Source organism: Phoenix dactylifera, chromosome 5, assembly GCF_009389715.1.
Source record: "Phoenix dactylifera cultivar Barhee BC4 chromosome 5, palm_55x_up_171113_PBpolish2nd_filt_p, whole genome shotgun sequence".
Classification (NCBI taxonomy): Eukaryota; Viridiplantae; Streptophyta; class Magnoliopsida; order Arecales; family Arecaceae; genus Phoenix; species Phoenix dactylifera.
Window position 1 is genome coordinate 6,275,742 of NC_052396.1, and position 12,975 is coordinate 6,288,716.

A 12,975-nucleotide genomic window follows, 5' to 3' on the forward strand; every position below is an offset into this window, starting at 1 on the left:
TAAGTTCTGATACTCGAGAGCAATCAAGGGTAAATTACCTTTACAACCAACCACCCTCCATCAGAAGCCCTAGAAACATATACCTTAAAAGTTCTGTTTTTGATGATAGACCCGTTGTAGTTCAAATTTTTAAGTGACTCATGCAAGCAAGTCTTACAGCTTTAGAACTTCAACTGGATAGATGAGATTATCGAATCAAACAGCCGGTCAATTGTCATGAAACAGAAGATAAGCTGATAAAGCTAACATTGCATATGCAAATGTCTTCTCTAGAAAGCATAATCATCCATTTAGCCTTTCACTGCTCAAATTTAATAATAAAGAAACAATTATAAAGAAAAAGCTAGTTACGCGGTCCCTGCATCAGGGACAACATAAGCACCATGAGAATCTATAACAAAGCTCCAGGATGAAATCAATGACCATCATTGGCTATGTGAATAACTAGCAATTTATGCATTCAGGCTTGCATTATGAAAAAGTATAAAAAAGAAATGATCTGACATCCAATTACATGGATGTGCTTCTCTCCAGTTCAAACCAGATAGTTGACAGCCCTTGACCATCCAGTCTTCTTCATTAAGTACTAATAGTAGCAACTACATGTACATCAAACGGCACAAAGAAAAAAAAGCATAAAGAGATCTCATGTTAGTATATTACTAGGATTTTCCACATTATTTAGTTTGTGGCGTAGTAGATTCATGACTCAGGATGGTTGCCGCATGAAATAAATCATTATTCAAAGACATATCCAGATTAACTGACAAAGTCATACTCGTGAATTACGTGTCCCTCTGCATCATCAGCAATTCATGCCACTTATTTTCTGGGACCAAAACAGGTGATGGTAATGGACTATAATTAAAAGCTGATTTCTGTGTGTACTAGGCCCATTCACTACCTACTTCCTTACCAAATTCATGGGTACATTACTAAGGTACTGCAGAAACAGATGTATCAATCCATAGTTCCATACTGAATGAATCATAGACAAAAAAAACCTTACAGTTTGGCAGCAAAAAACCATAACTCAGGCTCTGCATGGATTGTGAGACCAAAATGCACCATGCAAACGTTCCAGGCAACAACTGATCTCAATTCCCCAAAAAGTATTGATAGGGCATAGTCAATCTTGTAGTAAGAACCTAGAATCATCATGAAAATCAACAAAGATTACAATACCTACGCATAGAGCGAAAATAATCAGCTTTGTTAAGATAGTTTGATCATCAATAAAGAATTTTTCATATCTTTTCAGATAGAAAAGGAAAAGTTTGTGTATTGATCATCTAGGCCATGAAAGCGGAAAAATATTTGCCTCAATCAGCTACGAATATTATGCATTTTCTAAGAAGCATGAGAAGAATCACCTTCTAATAGATCTTTATGAAATGTTACAAGAATGTCTCAGCACATACACGAGAATTTTTGCATATATACTACATTTTTGTTGTAGCACAATTAGTGAACAGAAATGATGGCCATTTTCAAGAAAAATGCATACATTCTTGGCATAATTCATCAGAGGACAAAATGCTCTATCTGCAATTAGCCTTATCTAGGAGCCAAAAAAAAAAGTGTATACACTAATATCAAAAACATGATGTTTGAAGGACACAGAACTAATGTATAAGAAATCTATGCGCTCAATCTCTTGCACGTAACAAGCTTGGGGTTGAAAACAACAAGTTGTGATGGACAAGCAGTATTGTTACCATAAACAAACACCATGATCTCAAATTTGTAACTCTAATAAATATTCCGATCCAGTACAATAATGATGTGAAAAGTTCCAACCTCATCATAGCTCGGCCTAACATGAGCATTGCTAATAGACATCACTCTTCAAATAGATACTACCCACCATGCAAGGTAGATATAAATACTACCATATCCTTCTCTTCCAGCACCGCATCGAGACTACCACACAGTTCCCAGTCACAGTCATTTATAAGCACTAGAACGCCCGGTCTCCTGCTCAACAAAAAACCAGAGGTATCACACCATCAAGAAACCGTGAAGCCAAAAGCCAAACTTTTAAACAATTATCCAAATCATAATCAGACTTTTCCTTGATATTTATACATAAAGGATCGAAAACCTACACAGAATCTCCTTTCACGAACATCTCCGGCCTTTCCTTGATCAAATTGGATTTGATCCAAGACAGTAGGTCCCTCATCGATAACTAGTAATGCGATTAAAAGGATTGTACAACCAATCAACTCATCAAAATCATGCATTAAAGAAGGGGCAAGAAAAGGCTCTGTAGGTCGATTAGCTGGACAGAATTGATGAAATATACCTTGTCTTCTCCTGTCTTTGGGTCGACATCGACGTGATGGATCTTTACAGAGTTGCAAAGAAGGTCGAGGCCGCCGCTACATCAGAAAGTGGGATAAAAGATGACATTTTTACAAGAATAGCAGAATAGTGCTTGGAATTGATCGGAATAACAAAGTAAGGAAACAGACAATATGCATGGAATAAAGAGAGCGAGAGAGCGAGAGAGAGGAGAGAGAGAGAGAGATAACCCGAACTCGAGAGTGAGACGCATGTCTTCTTCGAATTGCTCGATCTAGAGGAGGGAGCAGAAGGGAAAGGGTAAGAGACTAGGAGTTAAAGAGGAACGGAGATTCGAACCTCGCACTAAACCCTAATTTGGTATTCTTGGAAGAAGGCCTGCAGGAGGAATCCGCAAAGGCCGAAACCAAGGGGAAGCTGATCCCAGCCCAGCCTTGTCCTGGGCCATATTTTGGATAAGTGTTGGGCCATTCACTAATTCTTGGGCCGAAACCAAGGCGAAGCTGATCAAAGTTTACAAGAAGACTCTCAACCCAGCCTCACCTGAACATAGTTCCATAGAGAACAAAATATGACACATGTTCCTACGGGCATGACAGAGCGTGAACTTTGTTTGAATCAATTGAGCCTGGTCTAACCTGCCCAAGACCACTAACTAAGTCAAATTTGCACTTGGGTTGAAACTTTTGGTGTCGAATTCAAACTTAAATCCAGGCATTAATTGTCGAGGTAGGTTGGGCTCAGGGAATGGAGCAAGGAGGATTAGCAGTACCTTTGTGAATATGGTTAGTTGGATCAAGCCTGGATATGCTTTGGAGTTAAAAAGTGTTATCATTCAAGAAAATTTTTGATATCTAAGAAAAGACCAGAATTAAGGATATACCATGCGCTCTAAATGTCAAACTCTTTTATTCTTTCACCACTCCATAAAGGGAAGCCTGCTTACATAGGAGCTTCAAGTATCCAATCAATCCATATTTTTTAATAGTCCATTGATAAGTTGATTTGGATTTATTAAATATTGTATGAGATTAATAATAGCAAAGCACATTTCGAAGAGTCAGAAGAACCGAATGTAAGAATTCATTGAATAAATCTTCTTTATATAGAATTCATAATCTGCTCAAATTTTTGGATTGTATCAAACCAAATTGTCATCTTATTTTTATTAATTCAATGTTCGCCCTGATTTAGTGGATTAGATACTATGATATGAAACAAATGAAGAAAAAGGGATTTCTTTTCCCCAGTCGAATTTCATATTCGGATAGGGTAGAAGATGCATGCACTCATAAAAGTAACAACCAAGGAATGCCAACAACTGTGGAACCCACAATCATTAAAGGTGGTCGGAAAAGCTCATAAATTATTGGTGAGGATAAAAAAAACACGTATATTAGTTAAATTTCACTGGGTGACAGAATCTTTTTTTTTTTTTAGAAAAAAAAGCAGGGCTTCATCCAATTCAATTAAAAAACGAAGGTACAAACCAAGTCCTGCAATCCCAGTGCAAAAGGTCCGGTGACTGAAAGTCGAAAATAGATATCAGGAGGCAGGCTAAGATGTGGGGGCTCCATGGTGGGCCGTAGGCTGTTGATGGCTGTACAGGGTAACAGGAAGCTTTCAATGGTGGAAATCTCACCAATCCAGCAAACTGGCACTATAGCTTGTCCCCTGCTTTCCTGATCCTAGTTCTCGTATCTTGCTGATGATAGGGTTTTATTTCCAGGGTTATTGGTGTACTCCTAGTACCCTGTATTCCACATCATGGATTCCAAGGACGCCACATGGTTGGAAACCAAAAAAGACTGCCCATTTGATGCAGTATCATTTACGACATGGATAAGCCTTTTTGACTTCCCAAATGAATCTATGGGCAGCCGAAGTCTCTCTAAAATTCTTGAGATGTATATAAGTCATTGTCCTTGATCCAGCATAAAAGTGGCCTTTCTACTATGGATGGACACGTGACAAGCAATTTTGAAAAGATTTAAATTCTAGACGATTGCACCTCTATAATTAAAAGGATCCTGAAATAGAAGGATGGTTATGGATGGTAAGGAAGGAGTTATTGGCTCATCCCTTATTTTGGCCTCCAATTGTAACATATCTTTACTCCCACGCTTATATAAAGAGGGCCAGGGATCTTAAAAAGATGAGCTCTCATAGCTGAAAGCTTTTATGTTAAGAAGCTCTCAAGCCTTCATCTCTCATTCCATTCTTCTTTTTTTGGCAGGTCAGTAGGTCTATAAGCTACCAAAGCGGAGGCCAAGGTGAAGTCCAAAATCAGGTGAGAAGACCAAGACCAAGGTGAAGTTCAAGGCCGAGGTGAGAAACCATGACCGAGAAGAAAAGACCAAGGTGAAGGCTAAGGTTTAGGAGAAGGTGAGGCTGAGGTGGAGGCTAAGGCCGAGGTGAAGTCCAGGGCTAAGGTGAAACAACCGAGATGAGAAGGTTGAAATAAAAAAGCCGAGATGAAGGCTGACTAGAAGAAGATCAACATTTCTCTACTGATTGACTAGCGCCCTCCAGACCTCTATAACCGGGCAAGATTTTGGCATCAAGAGTCCTCACTCTTCAACCTAATCACAAAACCCCAATTATAATGACAAGTGCATTCAAGTTTGGCTTGATTGTTACATGATTGAGCTAAACTTGAACTAGCTCTTTATTCAGCCAAGCTATCTATTTCCCTTTTACAAAAATGACGCAAAGCTCATTAGGAAAGCTTCAAAATTATTCAGACTTCGCTAATTTCCTGGTTAAAGTAACCTTGGATCATGTTAGCAAGCTGGTCTTTAGCTATTCAAGTACATTCATCTATAATGACCTTTTAGTTTTACCGAGTTAAACTATTAATTTAAGTAGGTGTCTACTTACTAAGTTCGTAAAGTCTTTGATAGGGTAGCAATCAGGTTGGGTTGAGTCAGATATAGATCGGGCCGAATGCAGGCCAAGTCAAAACTTTGTCAACCTGAACCCAATCTATTTATTAAATAGATTAAAATTTCATATCTGAATCTAAAATATTTATTAAATAGGTAACCTGACTTGACCCACCTAACTCAGTTATTAAACAGGACAAGTCAAGTTAAAACGGGTTAAATAGATTTTTAACAGATTAAATAGATTTAAATAGAATAAACAAGTTAAGTGGATGATGTTAAATAGGTAAAATAGATTAAACGGGTTGGGTTATGATCTAATTCAATTATTAAACGGATCAAAATGAGCTAAACATGTTAAAAATTTAAGCTTGAACCAAACCTATCTAATAAACATATTTAGACTGATTGAACTGTTTATGACCCAAACCCGTTTATGTTAAACCGAACTTGCTTAAAGCAAATTATTCGCAGATCGAGCGATGGATCGGATCATAAATTACCACATTGATTCTTTGATGGATATAATCAAGTAATGGGATCGAATCCCATCTTCATCGAGATCTAAGGTATTGTGCCTATTGTTGTTTATCAAAAATATGAATTTAAAATTTAATAGTACAAGTTTTTTCCTCTTTTCCTGTACATAATATTGCAATATAGAAATCTAATACTAGAAAATATTAATTTATAATTTAATAGTGTGAGTTTTTTTTTTCCTATGAATGCTTTTGCAATGTGGAGATCTTATACTAAAAAAAGGAAAAAGTATATAGGTAACACATAATCTCCCCAATTTTGCAATGACCAATAATATGTACCTCATCATATATGAACTGTCAAACTAGTGCAGCCAATCACAGACCTAAACACTTAGATTCTGCTGTGATTTCTTTCTATAGAATAAAAAAAATGTGAGGCTGTGACTGTGAGTGGTGCAATAATAAAGAAAACATAGAAATTTCACTATAAAAGGGGATGAAGCAGTCTTACTCGCTGGACCTTTCACTGTCAGCCAACAATTTGTTAAAGACTTAAGGCAGAAAAAAAAAAAGAAAAAGAAATTACGCATGGCCTTGCGTACTTTGTTTATTTAAGATTTCTTTGCAGCCCAAGTCACAATGAGCTGTCCTCCTATAGTGGCATGGTTGCATGATACGGAGAGAATGCACCTCCTTTTCCTGCCACGTGTAACTAAACACACGGTAAGCCGCTCGTCCGGTGATCCATGGGACCACCGCACGGTCCCCACGGCGTGGCTCCCGAGAGGGTGGGCCCGGCACATTTGCCACACCCTTGGGCCACCTACACGAGAAGGACAAGTGGGGGCCCACAAATACGACTTGGGGCTTCTACCCCGACAAGTAAACGTGCCCCAACCGTTTTGACCGCCGGGGGGCGGGACATTGGCAGGGCCCCACAACCCAACTTACTTCGTAACGGGCCCGGCCGGCAAACACCGCTGGCGGGGCCGATCACGCCTTACTCCCGGCCCACCTAATGGACCCAACCAAGGTGCGGCGAAACCAGCACAAGAATCGTTTAATGTTTCCTGGTATATACCATGGACAAGTTCAGGTATTGTTTAAAAACTAGAAGGTTTATTTCAATTACCGAAAGTCTGTGCATAAGCTAACTTTGGATGACTAAGTAGGGAAAGACATAGCCAATTAATCTTATCTCGGTAGTTGTAGCCCATCTTCACTCAGTAAATCCTCGAGAAGGACGTCTCTATCATATCTCTTTGGCAAAGGAAATTTTATATAAAATTTATTAAATTATTTATTTTGTTAGAAAAGGTAGGATTTTTTTTTCCATTTAGAGTTCTTCTGATAATTTAGCGCTTGATCTAAGAATTAAAAAAGAGGTAGTTCAAACAAATGTGTATAGATGTTCTAAAAGTATTTTAAATGTGTGTATAAAATAGAATATCTACATGCTATTTCCAACAACTAGCAATTTAATTAGTTGTTAGTGGTACTTTTGATATTCCACAATTTCAACTAGCAAATAGCATGTCTCCTCATCATTGACCTCCACCTCCCCTTTCTTTATCTCTGCATCCCTCTTTTTTTTCCTTTCATGGCCGAGCAACACCCTTCACTTGCTAGCGACCAAAGACCGATGGTGCATGGGAGCCATAGACAAAATGGGCAGGGTAGAAGAGAAAGAGGATTTATATGGATCTCTCGTGGGTATGTAGATTGCGAGGTACTTTCTGATGGAACCGGTCTACCACTAAGCTAGTAGACCTAATCCAACTAATAATTTCTCACTATATAGAAATAGTATCACTGATGCAACCACAAGGACAATGCCATAAATATAGGGAACCTAACTTGTTTCCTTGGCACATGGACAAAACGCGTTCTCTTGTAGACATACGAAGCCTCTTTTTTTTTCCTCCAAAGAAAATAAAATATAGAGTCCTCTACCATGTCATTCATCTTGAAGATGGATAATTGCATGTCGTGTGTGTCATATTTGGTACCCAGCATGACTCTTTCAATTTTCTGGATGAGAAAACATGCATCATAGAGAATCCGAACTCGAGAAGCTTATTTGTATATCTCATTAGTTACATATGTTATTATTCTTCTCTTCAGCATCCAAAATTGATGCAAACTTTTCTTTAGCTTCAGCGGGTTAAGTGAAGCAAGCTCCGACGAAATTTGGTACCCGGCTTTTCAATTAGACAATGAGAATTCCAAAACCATTGCTCTCAAAAATTCTATATTTTGGAACCCTAACAGACTTTGGTAGATCTTTCGATGAATGGAAATAAAATACTTTCTCCATTAAAAACCAGCCACTCGTTCTGGGGTTGCAGAGTATTTGCCATCGAGTCTTCATTTTTCTTTTTTTTTGGGTACAAATCAAGCCTTCCTTGTCACATAACAAAGGCGAACTATCCTATGCTCGCTGCAAGACCATTGTTCGATCATTTGATTAACAATCATATTAGGGTAAAGTGGCTGCAAGTTAAGGTGAGACAGATAGGAGGCGAGGTCTGGAGGACACCAATCCAAACGGGCATCCTATTCGCACTGCCACGGCCTCATCTCTTTGTGCCTCCTTTTCTCACGTGGCAAGAGTCAAGCCAATTTGGGCAGCCATGACCCCAGTTTGCTCGTAGTGGATGAAATGGGAAATGGCTGAGGCTTTAGAAAGAAATTCTAGGTGTACGGTTCTGGCCGGGAATGTAGTAAGAATCTAAAATCACAATCACTCGTTCTTCCTCACGCCAGAATACCATGAAAAGAAGAAAATCTATTGATAGATACAGCATCGATTTAAGTTTCCCTTTTATTTCAAACGGATGCAACTTTTCTTAAGGATACTAAAGGAGCTATAATCAATATGATGGGACCAAGACCACATTGGGATTTAGGTGGCATATGGAGAACTAGATATGTTCATAGTTCACATCGAACAGGATGAAAGAATAACATATATAAGACCTGGTCCCCACATGGTTGGTTGATGGGTACATAAATCATTTATCAAATCCTCGTTCATTTTGAACTAGTCATGCATGCATGTGCTTTGTATCCATTAAAAAGCACTTTATTGTCAATGGAATCATAATTATTCATTGAATTAATATTTTTTTTCTCTTAAATTAGTCACTCGTGCTACATTTACTGCCAATATTTCATTGATCTCAGGTTCTGATCAAACTTTTTCGTCATTTAATAGTCCTACATAGTAGATCATTTAATCACTAGGGTTTGCACCTCTCCACAAGGTGAAGAGGAATGTCAAATGATGAATGAATGCTAATTGACGAGAAATATGGTAGGTTCCCTATATGCATTATATGTTTTGAATATCATTTGTTGGTGTAGGGAATGGTAAGTGTTGCTGGAAATTGGACCCGGGGGCAGCCGTCAGCTGAGAGGGCGGAGCTCCGGCGAGAACTGGCGGGCAGCGGTCCGTCGGCGGGCGGCGGTCCGTCGGCGGGCGGCGTCTTCCGTAGGGCCTGCAAAAAAAAAACCGGTGGCCGGGGTTTTCCGGCACCGGCCCTCCGATGCCTAAGTCAGAAGGGGCAAAGTAGTGTTGGGCAACGGGCCGTGCCGGACCGGCCCGGCCCAGGCCCACCGGCCCAAAGAATAAACGGGCCGTGCCTGGCCCGGCCCGTCCAGCACGGAACGCCAACCCGGCCCGGCCCCAGGCCCGTCTATTGGCGGGCCGGGCCGAGCACGGCACGCCACGGGCCGTGCCAGGCACGGCCCGTAACAGGCGCAAACGGGCCGTGCCAGGCACGGCCCGCAACGGCTCCAGACGGGCCGTGCCAGGCACGGCCCGCAACGGCAGGCACGGCCCGTCTGGAGAGGGGGGAGGAAAATAGCCATTTCCAACGGCTATTTTCGGGAAAAAGACCCTTTTACCCCTCCCAACAGTCCAATAACGGCTGAATTGAGGGGTATTTTGGGAAAAAAAAATTTGGGCTTCTATAAATAGCCCATTCCTCCCTCATTCTCACCACACCAAACCAACTATTCTCTCATTCTCTACTGCTATTATTTCTCTCTTCTAAAGTGCTCTTCTAGCAATTTAATTTTTAGTTTGTTCAAATGCTACACAAGAGGAGGTTCCTGTTGAGAAGAGAAGGTCGCTTCTGTTGAGAGCACAAGAGGAAGCTCGGAATCTCGGCTCTGCCTCTGCCCTCCGACCCTCTACTCAATTCCTCCTTGCGGTTAGTTTTTATTTTTTGAATTAATCATAGATATGTCATCTTTTGAAGAAAGTTAGTTTGGCATTCCTCCTGTTTCTGAGGGAGAAGAAACTAATCCCCAACCCCATGTTCCTAGTTCCTCTAGAACTGGTGAACCGAGTGAAGATCAAACCTCTTCTCGTAAGAGGACTAGTGCTGTATGGAATGAATTTGATAGAGTTATGGTTGATGGAGTCTGGAAAGCTAGATGTAAAAAATGTGCCAAACTTTATAGTTGTAGTAGTAGTGGGGGAACAGGGCATTTAAAAAGACATCAAGAGAGTCATAGGATGCATGATTCTCATGCTCAAACTCAAAGTACCCTTAATATACAAGGGGGATTACTTGTAGGTAATTTTGCATATAATCATGAAAATCAAAGAAAAGCACTTGTAAAATGGATAGTTAAGGATGAATTACCTTTTAGTTTATGTGAATCTTTTAATTTTGAAGAATATGTTCAATTAAACCTACAACCTGCTTACAAAAGAACTAGTAGGCGTACATTTAGAAGAGTAGCTATGACTAACTTTTTAGCAATGAAACAAAATTTAATTGAAACACTTTCTACTTTAAATGTAAAAATTTCATTAACTTCTGATATTTGGTCAGCATCTGTAGGTAGTAATTGTTTTATTGCCATTACTGCTCATTATATTGATAATGATTGGCAATTAAATAAACGTATTCTTACTTTTCGTGCTTTTGATTTTCCATATTCTGGGCAACAAATTTCAAATATCATTTATCAAACTGCATGTTCATATAATATTAATGATAAAATTATGTCTATTACTTTTGATAATGCATCTAATAATAATTCTGCTGTTGCATTATTAAAAGACTCATTGCATCCCATGTTAGATGGAAATTTATTGCATATTAGATGTGCATGTCATATCTTAAATCTTTCTGTTCAAGCTGGCATGGGCATGATTCAAGATGTGATTTCAAAAATTAGAAATGCAGTTTCTTTTATTCATGCTTCAAGATCAAGACTTCAAGAATTTAAGGAATTATGCATAAATCATGGTAAACATTTTAAAAAATTTAAACTTGATGTAATTACTCGTTGGAACTCCACATATAGCATGATACATGATGCATACCCATATAAAAACTTATTAAGTGCATATATTAATGATCGTGGATTAGGCTTTACATTGTCTGAAACTGATTGGAATAAAGGAAAAATTTTGGAAGATTTTTTGCTTAGTTTTTATAATGCTACCAATGTTCTTTCTGGTATTTATTATCCAACTTCATGTTCATTTTTACAACAAGCATATATAATTAGTCAAAAATTTGCAGAACATAGATATGATGATGTTTTAATGCCTATTATTGACCTAATGGAATCTAAATGGAATGAGTATTGGGACAAGATATGTCTTATGCATAACTTAGCTGCTGTATTTGATCCTAGAGTTAAATTAAATGGCGTGCTAATTTTACTTGATGCATACTCTGAAAATATGAATCAAGATTCTGAATCTGCTAAAGATGAGGTAAAATAACTTCTTTATGATATTTATGCTATATATGATGAAAAAATTCGTGGATCTAGAACACAAATACAAACCTCTATTTCTTCTTCTAGTAGTTCTCGTTCGTCATCTATTTTTTCATTCATTGCACAGAGAAGACACACACATGCTTCAAGTTCCTCTTCATCTTCTTCATCTTTAAGTAGTGAACTAGAATTTTATTTACGAAATGATCTTCATTCTGCATATGATGAAAATCAAATAGAGAATCTAGATGTATTATCTTGGTGGAAGAGTGTTAGAAATCAATATACTGTTATGTCTGCAATTGCACGCGATATTTTAGCTGTGCCGATGTCCACGGTAGCATCGGAATCCGCTTTTAGTGCAGGTCGGCGTGTTCTTGACGAAAAGAGAAGTAGGATGACGGGCGAAACGGTGGAGATGCTTCTCTGCTTCAAAGATTGGTTGGATGCTGAGGCAAGACTTCAAGATAAAGGTGGACATAATACAACATCCTCTGATGATGATGATACAAACACTACTGAAGACTGAAAACTGAAGACTGAAGAGTGAATACTGATTCACTGAATCACTGATGATTAGTAAGATTTCTTAATTTTTTATAATTGTACATTTTTATTGTATTCTGGAGGTCAGACCAAGGTCCAAACCTCGGCCCTTTCTTATTGTATTCTGGAGGTCAGACCAAGGTCCAAACCTCCCTTCATGTACTATTTTGATTTAAATTAATAAACTGGTAGGGGTCTATGCCAAACCCCCCACCAATGGTGGCTTTATATTCATAAATCCTTAGTTTTCAATATTTATTAATTTATTAAAAAAATTTATGAAGCATTAATTTTTATCGGGCCGGGCCGGGCCCAGGCCCGGACCGTGCCAGGCCCGCGGGCCAGCCCGCGGGCCTAGACCGGGCCGTGCCGGCCCAGGCCCGAAGCGGGCCGTGCCGGGCCCGGCCCGCGGGCCAGTACCCTGTGACCCAGCACAGCCCTCTCAAATGGGCCGTGCCAGGCACGGCCCGGCACTGTAGCGGGCGGGCCATGCCAGGCACGGCCCGCTTCGTGCCGGGCCGTGCCGGGCCGTGGGCGGCCCGGCCCAGTGCCCAACTCTAGGGCAAAGATATATGGAGGAAAATATGTCTAGAGTTTCAGTGTTCCCCCTCTCTAAGGTGGGAGGGTTCTCCTTTTATAGAGGGGCCTTGGATTACCTGTGATGTGACGGGGCGGACTTTACCATATGATTGAGCATGTCGGCTGGATCAATGCAGGATCGTGTGCATTAATGTCTTGCCGTAGGAGGTTAGGCCGGAGCCAGGGAGTTGTCACGGCTGATCAGAGGCAACCGAGCTAATTTGTCGTGGAGGGCTTGAGATCCGTAGACATCAGAAGCCATGCGCATTAATTGTTGAGTAAGCCAGAGGTCTGCAAAGTCCATGCGCATTAATTGTTGAGTAAGCCGGAAGTCTGCAGAGACCATGCGCATTAATTGTTGGCGACCGTGGCGGGGGATGGTCTCTGGTCGAACCGCAGAAGGATGTGATCGCGGCGAGTGGATGGCG

The 12,975-nt window shown here is 40.0% G+C and overlaps 1 protein-coding gene across 2 annotated transcripts; it reads right to left on the minus strand.

The window, feature by feature from the left end:
• Positions 1-1,692: 1,692 nt before the first annotated feature.
• On the minus strand, positions 1,693-2,693 carry LOC120110829 (ubiquitin-related modifier 1 homolog). 2 transcript variants are annotated; one of them, XM_039126650.1, is made up of 4 exons: positions 2,544-2,684; positions 2,309-2,384; positions 2,109-2,191; positions 1,693-1,977 (listed from the first exon to the last, which is right to left on the minus strand). In XM_039126650.1, the coding sequence occupies exons 1-4, from the start codon at positions 2,558-2,560 to the stop codon at positions 1,860-1,862; spliced, it is 294 nt and encodes a 97-aa protein (XP_038982578.1). In that variant the 5' UTR covers positions 2,561-2,684; the 3' UTR covers positions 1,693-1,859. The 2 variants fall into 2 exon arrangements, with proteins under 2 accessions (XP_038982578.1, XP_038982577.1); XM_039126649.1 differs by having other exon boundaries at positions 1,696-1,977; positions 2,538-2,693.
• Positions 2,694-12,975: the final 10,282 nt, after the last annotated feature.

Excerpts from the sequence above, each read along its gene's own strand:
- LOC120110829 (XM_039126649.1), bottom strand. The coding sequence starts at position 2,560 with ATGCGTCTCACTCTCGAGTTCGG. Across the intron at positions 2,385-2,537 it reads CGTCTCACTCTCGAGTTCGG|CGGCGGCCTCGACCTTCTTT; the intron begins GTTATCTCTCTC and ends TTTCTGATGTAG. Across the intron at positions 2,192-2,308 it reads CAAAGACAGGAGAAGACAAG|TTATCGATGAGGGACCTACT; the intron begins GTATATTTCATC and ends TCGCATTACTAG.